We start from the raw sequence: 18,781 nt of genomic DNA, 5'->3' as shown, positions 1-18,781 counted from the left end.
CATTGCCTTAAGCAAACACACGCGGTGGTGACGAGATCGGAGCAGCGAGACGCGCTGAGGAGCCCAGCAGAGAGCGAAGCCCACACACGCTGCCCCGCCTTCCTGACGCGCTGAGAACGAGACGCTGCTTTTCTCCTGCCGAGAAATCCAGCTCCGGCGCTTCCAAGCAGCCCTCGCAGGCAGCTGGAATATCAAGACCAGAGACGAGAGATACCAGCCCTCAACCATTCTAGATCTCAGGTACAGAACTGAACAACCCCTTGCAGAGAATTCTTGAGTCAGTCACTTGGCAAAACAAACTTAACTTAAACTGCTACTTATCTACTCCCGCCCACGTATTAGGCTTAGGTCAGGTACACTGGGGTAGGCGTGGTTAGAAGCACCAGTTGAGTACGGTTAGTCAAATGTATATATGTATGTATCTATTTTATCAATTTTAACTATCATATGGCTTAGAAACCATATCAATGCTTCTGCAGTATTATTTTATACTTCTGCTTTTATTGTATGCACTTTACTTAACCATAAGTATCGCAATAATATCGATTCATTTCTCTTGTACGAGAAAAGAGACTGATCAATAAATAACATCTTTTATTGAACACGCCCGTCTCTTCCTTTTCTCTACAAACTGGTGAAACTAAGAATGCACGTACTGACTGAGTAAAATAAGTTGTCTTTTGTTTTCACACGACTCTAGAGATACACTCTTGATTGGGGGAGAGCAAAGTTGTCATGTTCTATGGTTGTCAGAAACTAAATCCCTTCTTGTCTATCCAGGGAAGTTAAACTCCTCCGTGTCTATTCGAGAAAGTTTCTAGTGAACTCTGAGCTAGCTGGCAAAACCAAAAACTTTAAGTCTAATATCGTCAGTAGAAGACCTAGTTAACCTCTGCCCTAGATCTATACTATTGAAGATATTATTCCAATGCGCAGAGCCTGTTGGGATAATAGGAACTACACTACATGGCGCCCAACGTTTGGATAGGCGATAAAACTAACGCAAGACATTAGAGTAACTCAGTCGTGCTTTTTCACACAGAACCCCTTTTTTCCCATAATACTCCAAAGACGTCTGGAGTGGGTAAAAGGTCATATCCGCCAAACCTCGCAGGAGGAGACTCCTATGTATGGTTCTTGGTTTATTCAACGTTGAAGGATACACTGTTCCAAAATATTGTGCATCTAATCTTTGTTTCCATAGAAACCTGATCTGCAAACAAACAGAATAACCTTCCTGTCGGTAAAATGATAGACAGTGATGAAGAAAGGGAGACAGTTAGAATAGCAGCTGAACTCCTAGTAGCAGACAATACTCTGCTGCAAAATGACCCGGAGGCAAAACTCATCCCGGTCAACATAAGAAAATCTATAACTTTAAAACTTATAGAAAATGGACTGACATCGAGAGGTGGTACAGTCATATTCGTAATTGAGGCACACGAATATCGGCAGACAGAGGTATTCTATTCATGGATAAGCTTTCCAGCAGCAAACGCTGTAACAAAAGAGTTCCACTATTATAAAATAGAGGAACCACCGGATACCTACACTCCTTTCGAGGAGGTGGAAGTACCACTCAAATTCCAAGAGCACCTGCTCTTGTTTAATGGCGCCCTAAAACATAATAATCACATCACCAGGCTCGGTCCACTAGGTAGACCAGGAGCAACGTGGCCGGTCCTAGCCGGATATACACCACATCCAGACATTGAAGAAATGTCTGCACCAGATCTTTTAGCACAGCTAAAACAACTAATCAAAATACATAGACAATTAGTCCAATATGTAATGCGGACTTCAACAATCCAACCAGCAAATAAAATTCCACAGCTGACCCCTCATCAGGGTAACACAAATAAAATTACACCACAGAACATACAGTCCTGTCTGGGTAAAGTACCCGGAAAACGGGAACAAATACCTTTCTGGCTAGCACAAAAAATCACTCAAATAGAGGCGGTGTTTCCAGACACCACCCCGGTAGAAAAACACAGGATTCTGACTATCTGTCTTCCAATGGGAATCGCACCACACGTGGAGGACTGTGACACCTGGGGTACAGTCTTTGCTTCCATATACACAAAAACACATGGTGTACCATCCATGTCAGTAATACCAGATGTGCTAAAACAAATTCAAGATGAATATGGTCCAGAACCTGCTTTAACTCTGGGTATGAAACTACTGAAAGATTTCAAGCAGGTCTCTGCAATATTATTAGCCAACATAAAGGGAGAAGCAGCAAACGTGGCGATCCGCCAAAGGTTAAAAGAGACAGATATAGCAGACCAACCAACTGAAATTGCCAGAATCATAGAGAAATCCTATGAAGAACTAGGAAGAGATAGTCTGGGTGGAATACCGGTAAAACCTCAACTGATTGAAAGTCCTGAAAAGATATTTATTAAAAATAATTTAAACACTCAAAAAAAGAGCTGGGATGGAAACAAACAATCCAATCCTAAAGAAAAAAGATTCCAGTCCAGAGGAAGGTCTCCTCGGCGGAGAGAAAGATCTCCGAACCAAGGACGCAGGTCTCCCCAAAGTGAGCCCTCTGGGAAAAAATACAACCTTAGAAATAGGGATAATATAAAGAAACCTGATAGATATCAAGATAATGATACACGTCCCTCTCAATCTTTTCAGACTTCCTCGCAGAAATCGGAAAGAAGAGGACGATCAGAACACAGGGAAGAGCACGTCAAGTCCAAAAACAAGGAACCTGCTCATCCGAATAAAAAGTTACAATTTCCAAAAAAGAAGGTAGCCAGTATTAAAGTAATCAAAGATGCCGAGAATACTGAGGACACAGCTGAAAAACGGAGAACGGGCTCAGACAATGCTAGACAGCGCAGCAGAAGTGAGCATAGCTCGCAAAGCCCTTATGAATCATCTGGAGACAGTGGACATGAATGAATATATTCAAGTGGAAACTGCCGACACCAGAGTTAGCAAACCTCACAAAATATATGAAATTACATTGCGTATAGAGGGGGATAAGACTAGAAAAATAAGGGGACTATTTTGGGATAATCTCTCCCAGGGCTATGACATCCTTCTAGCTGAAAAAGACTGGCCACCCGAGTTCGTCAGAGAGTGCCCTCATGGCGAAGAAATAATTATGCCTGCCTTCTCAAATCACATTCCAATTCATAAAAAATATACACTTGCTAGAAAGTGGGGAGTAGCTCAAGCTCCTGCTTTATATAAAAATCATGTAGGATGGGATGAGGACTCTCCTCCTCACAAAATCCAGTTAAAATCACAACCTACTGCACAGAGGCAGTACCCAATTAAGCAAGAAGCTAAAAAACAGGTAAAAGAGATCCTAGATCAACTTGAATACCAGGGGGTGATTGAAACTTGCACCTCACAAATGAACAATCCTTTGTTTCCTGTCTCCAAACCAGACAACTCATATCGTCTAGTTTTGGATTACAGACACCTTAACTCATGTTGCAAAACTTTTGCAGTGCAAAACTCACATAGTGCTGCACTAATGAATAACATAGTACGCAAAAAATACAAAACAACATTAGACATCTCTAATGGATTCTTTTGTCAAAATATAGCACCAGAAAGCAGATATTTGACTGCGTTCTCGGTAAATGGCTCACAAAAAAGTTTCTGCCGTTTACCCCAGGGGCACAAGAATAGCCCAGGATTATTCTCAAAGAGAATTACTACAAACATACGATGACGAGGCATTATCATATGTCGACGACATTTACCTAACAGATGATGACTTGGATACTCACTTGAAGAGAGTGAACACCATAATACTTGGGTTCGCAGCAGAGGGTTACAAATTCAACTTTAAAAAATCGAGAATTGCCCATCTAACAGTCCTGTTTTTAGGATATGAATTATCAAGTGAAGGCAAAAGCCTGGCTGACAATTTCCTAGAGAAATGTGCAGTACTCCAAGCTCCTAGAACACTAAAAAACTTACAATCAATTCTAGGCTTCCTAAATTTCGGAAGAACATACATTGCAAATTACGCAGAAAGGATCAAACCCCTTTATGATCTAATAAAACCAGATTTTCAAAGAATCAATTGGACTCAAAAACACACAGAAATTTAAAGATCTTTACAAACAGACATGCTAATTAAAACAAAATTAGAAACACGTGATAACTCACGCAATCTTGTGATTCGAGTCATCCCAGGAAGATGCGGATTCACATACCTGACCTCTAATGAGGGAGAAAAGGTACCAATTGCATACAAATCACACTTGTACACAAAGGCTGAAATGAAATTTAGTCCAACGGAAAAAATTCTGACAGCGGTACAGACTGCTGTAGCAAAGGAAAGGGCCCTAGCACAAGGTAAACGAATAATCATCGTGACACCAATACCAGCCCTGGAGGCGGTAACAAAAGCAAGCATTCCAAATGCTAAAGCACTCCATCCAAGGTGGATACAGTGGGCTAATTCTCTTGCTGCAACAGACGTTGTATACGAATTTGATCCCAACTTAAAAACACAAGAATTTCTCCAATACGAATTTGAATGTCCTCCGCCAATCGAAATTCTGCCTCTAGAACACTACGGCTGTATAATATATACAGACGGGTCAGCACAACCCGCAGTAGGGGGTAAACAAGCTTACAGTGCTGCGTGCGCGATCGTTAAAGGTCGCTGGCACGAAGGGAAATTTAAACCAACGGTCACTAAAACACAATCTCTAGGAGATTGTACAGCTCAAAGAGCAGAACTACTAGCATTCAAGATGGCGCTTGAAAATACCGATCGAGAATTCCCCACACTCATAGTGTGCGATTCGTATTATTGCGTTCAGTCTTACAATGAATACTTACAGATCTGGCTTCAGAATGGTTTTAAGGATGCAAAAGGAGGCACAATCAAGCATAAAATGCTTTGGGAACAAGTAGTTCGGTTGCAAAAAGAACTACCAAAGACTCACGTGATACATACACTGAGTCATCAACGTGATGGCGTTCACGTTGCAGGGAATTCATTGGCTGATGAGGCAGCGAAGGCAGCTGTGCAAACGGCTTCCGTAGCCGCCATCACACGGTCAAAAACAAAAATAGACAGCGATATATTAAAAGCTGTCAGCGCGACAGGAAAGGATTCGATAGAAACACTCCCAAAAGGCTTTCCAGTGAAATACTCATATATGACTGATACAAACAATGTTCCGTTTGCTCGAATCCCTGGAGTGGGGGATAGGGCAATTCCAAACATGGAACATAGGTTAGGACTTATCATAGCGGCACACGAAGGACTTGCTTCTGTACATGCTGGCGTCTCAGCCACAGTATCATTATTAAAACAGAGATACTGGTGGCCGCAAATGAGAAGACAAACACGGAACTATGTTCTAGAATGTGAAATTTGTCAAAAAATGAAAGTATCAACAGTGAGACGACCAGCTCAGACGCCCCTTCTAATCTCGGATAAACCATTAGCTTGTGTTTACCTGGACCACTGTGGTCCCTTACAAAGGGATGGCAACTATAAATATATCATGGTCGCAGTGGATTCCTGCACAAGATTCATTTGGATGTGGCCCCAGCGATCGGCTGACGCCAGAACTGTTATGAGAGATTTGCGAGTCTTTATCGGCACATACGCAATTGGCATGTTGCATTCTGACCAGGGTCCTGCTTTTAGCTCTCGAGCTTATAAGGAGGCCATGACCAGCATGGGCATTGCATTGCGGTATTCTTGTCCATTTCATCCCGAGGGAAACGGAATCGTAGAAAGAAAAAACCGTGACATAAAGCAATCTATAACAGCGAAGGTATTAGGTTCGGGAGCTGGGTGGGTCAAACATCTAATAAGTGTCCAACGTAGTCTAAATAACCTGCCAAGACATTCTCTGAGGGGATTCAGTCCGTACGAACTATTGTTTGGAACTAGAATGATGGTCTTAGATCTTGACAGTCAGACTTCAGTGGTTAAAGAAAAAAGCTTTGATATCAAAGATCGTTTGACTATTTTACAGGACTTAAACGAAACAAGGAAAGACCTGAGCAACATAACGTTGAAACAACAGCCAACGACCACTGAAGAAAAACCACCTGTCCCAGCAAGACCTGTCTGGATTCCAAAATTAGGGGATCTAGTCAGAGAAAAGATCGCGGTAAAGAAGGAATTTGGGCCTTCTTACAGAAAAGCAGTTCCTGTCTTGTCTATCAACGGGACAAGATCAGTAGTACTACCGCCCCTTGCTGGTAAAAAGGAGAACCGAGTTGTATCCATCGACCTGGTTAAACCACAATCATGTGGCCGATAACAAACAGTAGGCCAAGTGGACTCCCGATAAGTAGTAGAACACCAAGGTTTGCTCCAAACACAGAGGTTCAATCTAAGAGGCTACTCACGTTTGAAATGCCAAAAGAACAACAACAAGGTCTATGCAACAATGCTATGGAACTTAAACCTCTACAAACCCAAATAAAAACATTTAGCAAAGACACACCAATCTACAATGAAGTAATAAATGACTATGCTGCTGCAACAAAACACACGGATAAAGCAAATATCAATCCTGAAACTATTGGAACAATAGACAGAACGGCATCCGGTTACTTCATCAACTTCAGCGATTCATCTGAAAACCTGAGTGAATCAAAGGAAGAAAACATCAACAAAAACCTTTATAGACAAAGCTAAGGAACTTTTTCAACAACTGAAAGAAACCTATCTGATTTCTCCATGGATTGAATTCTGGGTGGCCTTAGGTGCACTTATCCTCATACTTTGGCTCATCATGATACTATGTTTGGGACTCTTCATTGAGGGAAAATATGCTAAAATGGACACAGCAAGCCAGAAAATCAACTTGGTCCTCAAACCACACACGTCTTCACACGTCGAGAAAAGAGAACTTTCTTCAGTCAACTTCACAGCCAATCCTATACCCGGTGAGGTAGCATGGGACAATACTGATTATGAAATCTATGGTCCGGTTGAAATCCTGAAATATCCACACCAAATCAAGATCTCATTGAGTGACTTTGTAAAACCAAGCTCAGTTGCTGATGATTGGGACGTGGAAAGCATTAATAATATGATGTCTGACCTAGTGATGTCTGCTAAATTTACAAAACATGATTATTTGCAGGGTTCATCTAATTATGATAAAATGTTCTGCTATAATCACTATAGTAATCATTATCTGCATAAATCTGCACAACCTAGAAATGTTCTAAATTATAATCAATGGGAACACTGTGCAACCCCTCCAAAAGGTAGCTCAAGAACCTTTTATGACAAATATTCATATTTTTCAGGGTTCAACACAAGTAATGCAGAAACGTTTTATTTCAAATTATCAAACAAGACAGGTACAAAAACCATGCTTACAAACACTAAATTGATATATTCAGACTCGTTTTTTGAACAAATGAGTACGTTTGGTTTTGAATACTGGGACAAAAATGTTGAAGTAAAAAGTGTTTGGGGTACAAAGGAATGGCAAGTACAAGGTATAGAATCATTGTTTAGAGCCTGCATGATCCCAGAACAAATGATATTTTTGAATGACACTATTCAACAAACTACCTGTCTTGGCCTAGCCAAAATCAAAGATTTAAACAAACCGTCTATTCCAAAGCCAACGATAAACAGTAATAGCTCGACAGATGAGGAGATAGATGTAAACCATATATTAAGCCAAAACAGAACACATCCAGATTGGAAAAAGTGGTTGATCTGGCCCACAGATACTAATAACTGTCAAGACAGATTCCTGAACAAAATCCAGGGGTTCAAATTGACCAGGCCAGACCCTAGATATTCCCAAAGACAACACCCAGGGATAATTACCACGTACAGTGTGGGCAAGCTCTGCCTTCAATGGCTACAAACATCCACACTGGCAGAAATTAAGCAACACCTAACTTTACTTACTGATGGTGCTGACTTGCGTGATTTCATTATGGGACCACGCAAACAGCGTCAAAAATGCTTCATAGCAGCCTCTGTATATGCAGCTTATAACGAAGCCTGGAAAATAACTCAAATTGAAACATCAGAGAGAATACGGGAAATTGACCGTATTAATTTGGAAAAATCACTTTCTGTAGTGGACAATGGGTTAATGACTCTGTCCTCCAGAATATACTCTTTGGACAGCATTGTGTCTTCAGCAATCGACATAATATCGCAAGACTTACTGTTGTTACAACACGGTCAGTCCCAATTGCGTTCTATTGTACAACTTGGCTGGACGTTACAAAATCTGCGTTCAGGCTATGTGCCTTGGCGTTTAATCAACACAACGTCACTGTTCAATATCTTTAACCTTACTGATAAACAAATCAGTATGGCACAGAAGGGTGCTGATTATACAATCCTGAGCATTGAGAAACTCGAGAGATTACCATTGACAATGTCAGAACGACCTGTCAGTGAGTGGATAATACATGGAATAATTAATATTCCAATATCTACTTTCAGGTTTCAATACTGCCAAAAATATATACAGGCTGGCATGTACGAAAAATTGGGTAAAGGGTACATTAAGTCAACATGGAACTTGCCCTATTCACATGCTTGTGTCAGTAATAAAGGCCGGAAAGTGTTTCTTAGTGGCAATAATTGTGCCATGTCACTAAGCGGTACACTTCTGTGTAATGGTATTAGTTTACACGGAGCCTGTGAAGGGTCCTCAAATAACCTTTCATGTCACCAGCTAGGCACACCTGCGACACAAATAGAACCATTCTTTAGGAGACTATCGAACGGGAGTTACATTATAATCGTAGACCGCAGATGTTGTAGCTTGGTGCCCGGAGTAGCTTATCTCATAAGTACGACTGCGAAGGACATGTGCTGTGAACGAGTATTGTTCCCCAGTGCAATGCCAGACAGGGAGGCAAGGTTATGGCCGAATTTGAAAATTTCTACCATTAGAGTCGATACTTTAAGCAGAATGAAAACAGTGCTCCTTCAGACGCCGACCAGGCTCACGTCATCAAAAGAAACGTATGATCTCCAAGTTGCAAGGACAACGGCAGAGATTCATTCATTGTTATCAACTAATTCCCCCATACATTTCGCAGAAATCCTGAACGAAATCTTAAATATTTCTGATACCAGTGGAGTCTCAAATGTATTTAAGACAGTGTTTTAGGGGGCTTTAACACCATTTAAAGCCATTCTGGGTATTTTTCCAGACTTTGTCCATTCCGTCTTTGGTGGACTTCCTCTCCTTTTTGGGACTAGTGGCAGGAATCCTATTTTTGATCCTGTTATTTCGCTATGGCAAACCGTGTCACAGACAAAACACCTGCGACAAGGAAAGAAACAATCCTAGCCATTGGATACCGGGACCAGATATCTAAAATCCTTGGACTATCCCGGCTTAGAGACCTGAACATGACTTGGTTTCTTTCATTTAGACCAATGTGGCAAAGCTGTGTTTTACCTGTATTAAGGTGCTTGCTATGCGGAGAAGAATGCGTGTTGGACACCTGTCTGACGCTACAATCGGATGCGCCAATGGATGCAGAAAGTTTGTTGGATCCGGTCACGGCTCATGCATTGTGCTGTCCCCAGCGGCTACCAATCCTGATGACGGCATTCGTGGAGACTTCACCACTACGATTAAGGGGTAGTGAGGTTCAAGATGAAAGCAGCATCGATCAGGTACGACCTTCTGTCAGCTATGCTGATCCAAACATCAATGAAGGCAATCATGCTCACGAATGCATGGTAACATCTTTTTCCGAGTTAATGGAACTTTCACAGGAAGCTGTTGACAGCTTTTTCGAGAGTCTAAATGATATGATGTTCTCACCAGAGCAGAAATAATGGCTTTTGAGCAGGCTAGCACACGGCGTTCCCAACACCATGAATTTGGCCTTCAACTTTAATAATAAAGTATCGTGAACAATTTTCTCCAGTTTACGGACAGCGGAACATTATTTTTCAGCGGCCCCAAAAATTATTTACAATTTTTCGGGACACTCATCTTCTGCTTAAAGTAGAGACTATTCTTAGAGAACTATATTTCTATTTTAGGAACTTTAGAATCATTAGCCGCCCTCTAGCCTGTTCATAAATATTTTATTCTGTGATGAAATGGTCTCGCATTTATTTTTTCTGTCTTAAGAGCCATTTCATGAGTAATTTTCATATTTTATTAGTTATGATGTATGAATATGCGTGATATTTAGCATTACTATACTGCTTGAGTGCATATAATGTATATATATATCGTTTCGTATATTTCATGTTTCAAAATGCATATGGATGTATTTTGGGGTGGTACGGTATACACATGCTCTCCTAGTGTATTTGCTATGCCTAGATCTTGTAAATATGGACATAGTCAGCGTGGAGTGTGATGTATTCCTATAGGTTCTGTATCGATTCCCCTATTCCCGGCCCTGTTCTGGTTAATACTTAACTAGCAGCCGACCCACGGTGCAAAACCGTTATCTGATTAAGCCACACCACGGCACAGAAACGTGTTATCTGATTAGGTAATAACGCATGCCATCTAATTAGACAAGCACTATTCCTCCAGCCCCTGATAAGGCATACGGAGTTCTCAAAACAAATCAAACCTATGACAACCTGGGAAAATCCCTGCGGCCATTGTTTTGATTTCACCGAGAACTTCAGCAAAAGAATGTGCGAACAAGCCCGTTCGTATGACATCCTTATTGACGTATCCATGTCCATCCTTACGTCAATCTCGACACCTTACATGTATAAATATTACCGACATTGCCTTAAGCAAACACACGCGGTGGTGACGAGATCGGAGCAGCGAGATGCGCTGAGGAGCCCAGCAGAGAGCGAAGCCCACACGCGCTGCCCCGCCTTCCTGACGCGCTGAGAACGAGACGCTGCTTTTCTCCTGCCGAGAAATCCAGCTCCGGCGCTTCCAAGCAGCCCTCGCAGGCAGCTGGAATATCAAGACCAGAGACGAGAGATACCAGCCCTCAACCATTCTAGATCTCAGGTACAGAACTGAACAACCCCTTGCAGAGAATTCTTGAGTCAGTCACTTGGCAAAACAAACTTAACTTAAACTGCTACTTATCTACTCCCGCCCACGTATTAGGCTTAGGTCAGGTACACTGGGGTAGGCGTGGTTAGAAGCACCAGTTGAGTACGGTTAGTCAAATGTATATATGTATCTATTTTATCAATTTTAACTATCATATGGCTTAGAAACCATATCAATGCTTCTGCAGTATTATTTTATACTTCTGCTTTTATTGTATGCACTTTACTTAACCATAAGTATCGCAATAATATCGATTCATTTCTCTTGTACGAGAAAAGAGACTGATCAATAAATAACATCTTTTATTGAACACGCCCGTCTCTTCCTTTTCTCTACAAACTGGTGAAACTAAGAATGCACGTACTGACTGAGTAAAATAAGTTGTCTTTTGTTTTCACACGACTCTAGAGATACACTCTTGATTGGGGGAGAGCAAAGTTGTCATGTTCTATGGTTGTCAGAAACTAAATCCCTTCTTGTCTATCCAGGGAAGTTAAACTCCTCCTTGTCTATTCGAGAAAGTTTCTAGTGAACTCTGAGCCAGCTGGCAAAACCAAAAACTTTAAGTCTAATATCGTCAGTAGAAGGCCTAGTTAACCTCTGCCCTAGATCTATACTATTGAAGATATTATTCCAATGCGCAGAGCCTGTTGGGATAATAGGAACTACACTACAATTGGACATCCGGATACCAGGCCTGGACTTATTAAGTACATCACCACGCCTGGATGACCTGCTGTGACCCGCCATCCCCGAGGTTGTGCAAGGAGCTGGAGCTAAGGAGACCATTGTTGCACTGAGTCTCCAGTGTGGCTCACAAATCTGAACCTCTCACAGTCAAGTGATTCCAGCACTGTTTCAGTGGCAGTGAAGTGTGTGAAAACAGTGCCGTTTGACATACAGACATTAACCCCTCCCATGCTCGTGACGGAACCGTTCCGTCACGAGCCTCGGGTGGGCTGTGCTGGTGACGGAACGGTTCCGTCACGGCCCCGCCGCCGCGCCTGCGCGGCACTGATTTTGCGCCTGCGCGGCGCGTTCTATTGAGCGGGCGGGGCCGTGACGGAACCGTTCCGTCACAAGCACAGCTCACCCGCGTGCCATGACGGAGCGGTCCGTCACGAGCACGGGACCGCCGTGCCACCGCCCCGCCCCCTTAGCGCTGCGGCGGAATAGCCGCTGCAGCGAAGGGGTTAAAAGCAATCCAGAGAGCCAAGGCCAGGAGGTTAGTAGATTATTTTCCAGTGGTAATCAAAAAGCCAGGAGTGGCCCCGATGACTTGGGGGTTGGGCATTTGGTGCCAGTGATATAGCGCTCTTGGGAATCCCATATTCATGTGTGGGTGATGCATTCTGTTCAGAATTTACGTGTGCATTCTGGCATTTATATGCCAGTTGATTTCTATCATGAAAACAGCATTACAAGTAAATGTTGCATAGTGTAACATACATTCTGAGATGCTGTTGTTTGTTGTACATGTTGGCATTTGTGAGGTGTGCCCAGTAACACTTGGGTACAGGTAGGTGTAGATATACCAGGATGAGCTCTGCAGAGGTGCCGTAAGGAGTGCCAATGTATATTCACATAACTGATAGGAATAAAAGCATAAGCGTGGGAGATGCCCTGAAAAATGCAACTTCAAAAAGCAATGTTTATCACTGAGATACTAATCACCAGTAAAGTTAAGCTCTACAGTGAAGTGACATTAAAAAAGCAGGAGAGCTCGTCCAAAGCATTTAGTGCAGTACCCACTCCTCACAGATTAAGTTAATGGTTAGTCCAACCCTAATTAACAAACAATAGTCCCCTAAAGATGTGTCCTGTGCTCGTGTAGTCCTACTGGCGTTCTGCAGGTATGTACCATAGAAATAGGAGTCTCATCTCACCATCTCCAGTCAAAGATGTGTCAATGACAAGTAACATTGAAGTCAGAACCAGGAACATTACTCAGTTAGGCCTATTATTGTTGTGTGTTTCTGGTACAGTTTAAGCTCTGTAAAATGAAGGTCTACGGTTACAAGGCCTCAGTGTACAATGTTTTACTCCCGATCTGATTTGACGTGCTCAGCCTTTCAGATTGTTTAAACAGCTTTGCCAGTTTTTCCTGTGTCAGTTTTGAACACCTTCATTAGTTTTGATGTTCATGGCATGTTTCTCCATAGCAACTGGGGCTCTGGCATTAATGCAAGCGCTCTATAATGTAGTCGATAGAGCACCAGACCTCAGTTCATAGTACAGGCATTGGGTTTCTGCTGAGGCATTGTCGCTTTTGGTAGATATTATACATTTCCCTTTTTTACAGACCTTTTGTTTTAATGTATGTTTATGTTGTCAAATAAGTGGACTGCTATAATCCATGTCATGATTCTCAAGCAGTAATATTCTTTTGATTTTGGCTGCTTTTGCTTTGCCCATGTGGGCGACGGAAATGACAAATGATGCAATTTGATGGTGCCAGGAATATAGCTGGGCGGACACCTGGAAGAAGTGGCAGCAGACTCCTAATAAAAAATTTAGAGCCCTGGACTTTTTTTTTTTACAAATTAAGCACTGACATTACAATTTTGATTCTTTCAAAATGTTAAATTGTGTGTTACTTCCATATATCGTCGTTTTTCCTTCTATTTCATGAGTATACTAAGCCCTTGCATTCTATTATTCAAAACAGCCTTCTCTTTAACCGTTGAAACGTTAAGCATCTTGGTTTAGAGACAAATATAATGCAGGAGGGAGAAAAAGGCAGAATTGGAAGAAATCTTACTTATGTGACTTTACCGTTTCCATTTACCCACTCTTGGATAGACCCTTTAATGAAACCATTCCTGTAACGTGAAGCAAAATGTCAAATATTTACCTGACATTGGCAATTCCAATAGTCCTGGCTATAGTGTGGCAATCCATGAAAAATCCAGTCATGCACAGGCTATTTGTGCTCTGTTTCTGCACAACCCACCTTTTCTGCACCTTCTATGACTGTGTCCTGTATTCCTTAAGCGTGTACTTCCGCATGGAAGCATCCCTGCAAGCGTAGTACTAAAAATAACAATGCACAGACATAAGCAGAAAAATAGGCAAGATGCACAGAGACAAGAATAAAGAGTTCTGAATGCATGTGCTTGTGCCTTGAAACCACACCTAGTGGTTTTCCAAAGCCTTGGTAACATGAGATCTGAGAGATGGCAGTGGTAGAATTCTATAGGACCTGTAGCAATAGCTTTTGGTATTGCCACCTGCTACAGCAGGCATTTGTGTCTGACGCAAGGGACATCTAGTGATAGATTATGGTACTGCAGCGTGCTACAAGGGTCTTCTAGCAATAGCTTAAGGTACTACAGCATGTTACAGCAAATACTTATATGTCTGACTGGAGGGACCTCTAGTAATGGCTTAATATACTGCAGCGTTGCTCAGGAAAGTGCTAAGTGCAGCTTTTCAAGCGCATATGATTGTGTTTTTAAACACCTGTTGGCTTTGCCAATGATTGTCTACACTGTAAACACCTTACAATGAATGCAGCTTTAAAGATCTGTATTTGTACAGGTGCACTGTTATCCAGTTCTAAACTTAACACAAAAAATTAATTGATTAATGTTACAGAAATGCCCAACAACTAAGCGGATTGATCATTCTGCTCTGTACTAAACATCTCCTCCAATAACAGTAAGTCTGTGGACATGCTGGTTCTCATTAGTGGGCAATCTAGTTGCAAATCTCTGGCTTCCTGTAAGAGAGCTGTTTCAGCACAGCACAATATAACGGACATAGCAGTGCAGTAATATTTTTGTATGGCAAATAATTATTTTTCATTTGCCTTCCGAGAAATACTAAGAAAGAATAGAACTGTTCTTTCTAAAGAGTAGCTGCTTTTAATTGTTTATTTTGTAAATTAGAGTCAATAATCAGTGCCTTGCACAAATAAATTTTATGGGTAACACAAAGAAATGTTATCATACATGATGGTTGATATCAAATATCCATTGACTGTTAATCTGCACACATTCACTAAGTACTAGACTGCAAAAAACATTTAACCTGCAAACGTTTGAAGGTTTTTGAAGGTTGTTCACCAAGGCTATGATGTCACCCATTGGTGGGTGAAGAAGCATTGGCCTTCCGGACGAACAAGCTGAATGAAAATATTTGTGACATGGTGGGTTGCGGCATTTGATGAGAAGGTCCTTTATTTGCAGATGAATTTCAGCATTTGGTTTTGTCTTCTATTTTTGCAATAGATCTTGGTGAAAATATAAGTATTAAAACAGGACTTGGTGTTGGAGTCGGCATTGTTCTTAGCATCATTGGATGTGGTGGTACCTGCTTTTTTGTGGTGAAGAGGTAAGAACACACGTTTTCAATTCCATACGTAATACGTTCTAATCACCCCAGGATTTAAATCCACAGTGGCACAGTTTAGGTGCAGACAGATGAATACTGAAAGACAATTGGCCAAACAAGCTATAACAAGCTGTAACACAATCCTTTTTTTACCCACATCCAGTCATTTATTGACCCACACCAAAAACTCTACATGGCTCTCAGTGTGGAGCAGCGAGAGCTTCTTACCTTGCAAATCAGTTTATAAAAAGTACTTCTCTCATCACTTTCTGCTACTCAATCGGTTGACACCCTTTTCGACTAAAAAGATCTGAAAACAAATGTACATTCCAAGTTAAACAGCTGCCTGGCTGACATCCGCAACTCCACTGGGAAGCCACTTTAGAAATACAAGACATAGTATTCCTTGGTTTATTTCAAGGCGCAACTCAAAACACTTCCTGATAACCAGTAGCGGCTGCTACCCAAAAGGGGTGCTGAGGCGGGGGGACCGAGGGATGGGGGGAATAAATACAATTTTAAAATACCACTTATCTTCATAACGTCGACTGCCGCTTCTCCTCCGTCCTCCCTGGAGCAGCCTGGAACCAGGAAGCGAAGCACACAGCCTCCCAGAATCCCCTGGCCAATCACAACGCTGTCTTAGCATTGTGATTGGTCTGAGCGCCGTGGTTCTGAACTCAGACAGGGGCTGGCAGGCTGGGCATGTTCTCTACTCAGGCTGTAGTGCAGCGTGGGTGGAGAACATGCAGTGCGCATGACGATTTAGCCGGCCTGAGATGGACGGCCAAATCATCATGCGCCCTTTTGGTGCTGCCACCACTTCTCCTCCCTGTGAGGCGCGAGGAGCCCAACCCTTCCCATCACCTGCAAGCTGAATACAAAAAGTAAAATTATAATGGAATGTTATTATCATTTTGTTTTTTGTATTCAGCTTGCAGCAGAAGCAGTGGGGCGACCCTCCTCCTGCCTTGGCGAAGGATCCGCCACTGCTGATAACCCTGCTTCACAAGCCCTCACCTACATTCTATAGTCTCCCTCCTTTCTCTGACCTCAGAGAGGGCCCATGGTGCACAATTTAGTGTTTAGAAAGATTGGACAGTTATGGATATTCTCGTTTTTTTATTTTAAAGAATATGAATTCCACTGCTCGTTAACTTGCTTTGTATGTACATATTTGTATCCTCCTCTACACCTCTTATTTAAAATGTTAGGGAACATCCATGGGATTATGTTTTTGTAATGTATCCCAAAAAAAATACAAATAAAAGATAGGTGTGTACTAGGCATTGCAGCCATATTTCACTGCTCAGAAATGCTTCAACCCAGTCGCCTATAAAATATCAAACCTTATTCAAGTTCTTAATTAAAGTGTACAAAGTTTAACACTCTCCATCCCCTTTAGCATCTATTCAGAAAAACATTTACACTACATCTGCCAATTAAGATTCTTCGTCTGCATAAATTACTTTTTCATGGGATAGTGGCATAAGGAAACCCATGGGGGGGGCCTGCAATAAATGGTGAGGGAGCCTCTTGCAATGCCTATACCCTCAAGCTGACAAGTTGAGGGGGCCCCCTTTACGTTTAGATAAGTGTAGGCACCCCGCACCGTGGGGGATCCAGCGATGTCCGTTATGCCCATCATGTGGTGAAACTTTCCTCAACTGACATCTAGAGAACATTCTCAAATTGTGAAACGTGTGTTGCCTTTTGACACACCTACTCATTGGATTATATTCGTTACACTAGATACTCCCTCCATGCCCTTGACCATCTAAAATATTCATGGAAGATCCTCCCAGATATTAGGACATTAATAATAAGCCTGAGACAAAGAACCGAATACATCATAGCTTGGAATACAGCTCTGCACCCAAGTCACAGCATGATAACTTTATAGACACTGGCAGATATGAAACTCTCTTGAGAATAATGGAATCATAACATCCTGAATGACAATGAAGAGCAAATTTCCTGCACAGTTACTAAAAACATGAACTGTAATAATTGTTTTCTAATATATGCATTTTCTATCCATTTTGCTAAACAAGGTACATAGTCCTCCAACTTATAAGGCTTAGTAGTCAATTTTCAATTTAAGTTCTCCAATTTTCTCTATCACTCATTTATTGATTGAATGTGTACTCTGCAGCCCTTCTTAGCCTTACAGATTTTAGGAACCTCAACAAAAAAGGAAGAACACCAGGGACACCCATAAGGGCAGTATTTCTGAAAGTAGAATTAAAGATAGCAAGGAACTGCGGAGTGAATGATCCGGAAGCAGAGGAGGCAGCCTAAAAAGACAATGAGTTTGCAAAGGAAGCCAGTGAAGGGAGCACCGATAGGTAGAAACTGAGGGGCATATTACCAAGCAATAGCGATAATTATCGCTATTGCTTGGTTAGAGACAAAAATGTATCGCCGACCTGTGGCGATTTTTATCGCAGATAAACCTTGGTATTACCAAGGTTTATCGCAAATGCGATAAAAATCGTCCGCAATGCATGAATATCGCTGAAAAGTCAGCGATATTCAGGCATTACCGAGCTAATGCTCTTAGCCATGTTATCCACCTCCCATTGGATAACATGGCTAAGAACTGCTCAGGGCAGGTGTTAGCTTTTGGAGATATTCGCGCTTAGCGCGAATATCTCCAAAAGTTGGTAATAGGAGATAGCGATGTTAGCGACTGTTTCCAGTCGCTAACATCTTGGCACACCCACTTTGCATGTCATTAGTGATACATTTCTCTGACATGCAAAGCGGGACCCAAGATGGTCGCTATCTCCTACTAGCTGTCGCTAACTGGTGTTAGCGACAGCTAGGTAATAGGGAGATAATTTTATCTCCGCTTTCTTGGCTTTTAAAGCCAAAAAAACGGAGATAAACCCCCTTGATAATATACCCCTAAGATTTAAGCCTAGAATCAACTGGGCAGCAGTGTTTTGAATGATCTGAAGGCGTCAAATCAAGTTCTAAGGGAGTCAGAGGTAGAGCGAGCTATAGTAGTCTTGCTTTATGAGCATAAGGGACTGCACACTCTTTCTCTAGTAAGATGGAATAAGGGGAAGAATCAATGGCCCAGATTTATCAAGGACATGCGTGGTCCTTTGGGTCATCTAAGGCTGTGCAAGGCAAATACAAACACAGATTTATTATGACACGCAGATAGCTCTGCATGACATAGTAAATCTGGAGTAACACAGAGCAGCGCTTTGCTTTACTGTGTATGGAGAAGGCGTTGCATGGGTGGAGCGTGGGTCTTCCCATGCATCCACCCATGGTTTTTGGTGCATTCACTGATTTACTAAGACTAGTAGACATAGGAATGTCTCAAAATGCCTATGCATTCCAAGATAAGAAGTAACAGGGAGAAATATGCTTATTTTTTTTAACATTTCCTCTTTCTACGTGTGCTGCATTCTGCAGCACAGCGCAGA

General features: G+C 41.9%; 1 protein-coding gene across 3 annotated transcripts in view; it reads left to right on the top strand.

Moving 5' to 3' along the window:
* Positions 1-18,781, top strand: part of LOC144819406 (interleukin-31 receptor subunit alpha-like) — a 720,774-nt gene that overhangs the window by 506,974 nt on the left and 195,019 nt on the right. For all 3 annotated transcript variants that reach the window (XM_078677309.1, XM_078677308.1, XM_078677307.1), the window contains one exon: positions 15,236-15,338. In XM_078677309.1, coding sequence (XP_078533435.1) covers positions 15,236-15,338 — 103 coding nt within the window. The remainder of the gene's footprint in view (positions 1-15,235; positions 15,339-18,781) is intronic.

The sequence above is a fragment of the Lissotriton helveticus genome, chromosome 2_1 (assembly GCF_964261635.1).
Source record: "Lissotriton helveticus chromosome 2_1, aLisHel1.1, whole genome shotgun sequence".
Classification (NCBI taxonomy): Eukaryota; Metazoa; Chordata; class Amphibia; order Caudata; family Salamandridae; genus Lissotriton; species Lissotriton helveticus.
The sequence above is the reverse complement of the archived record's forward strand: the minus strand, read 5'-3'. Positions and strand labels throughout refer to the sequence as shown.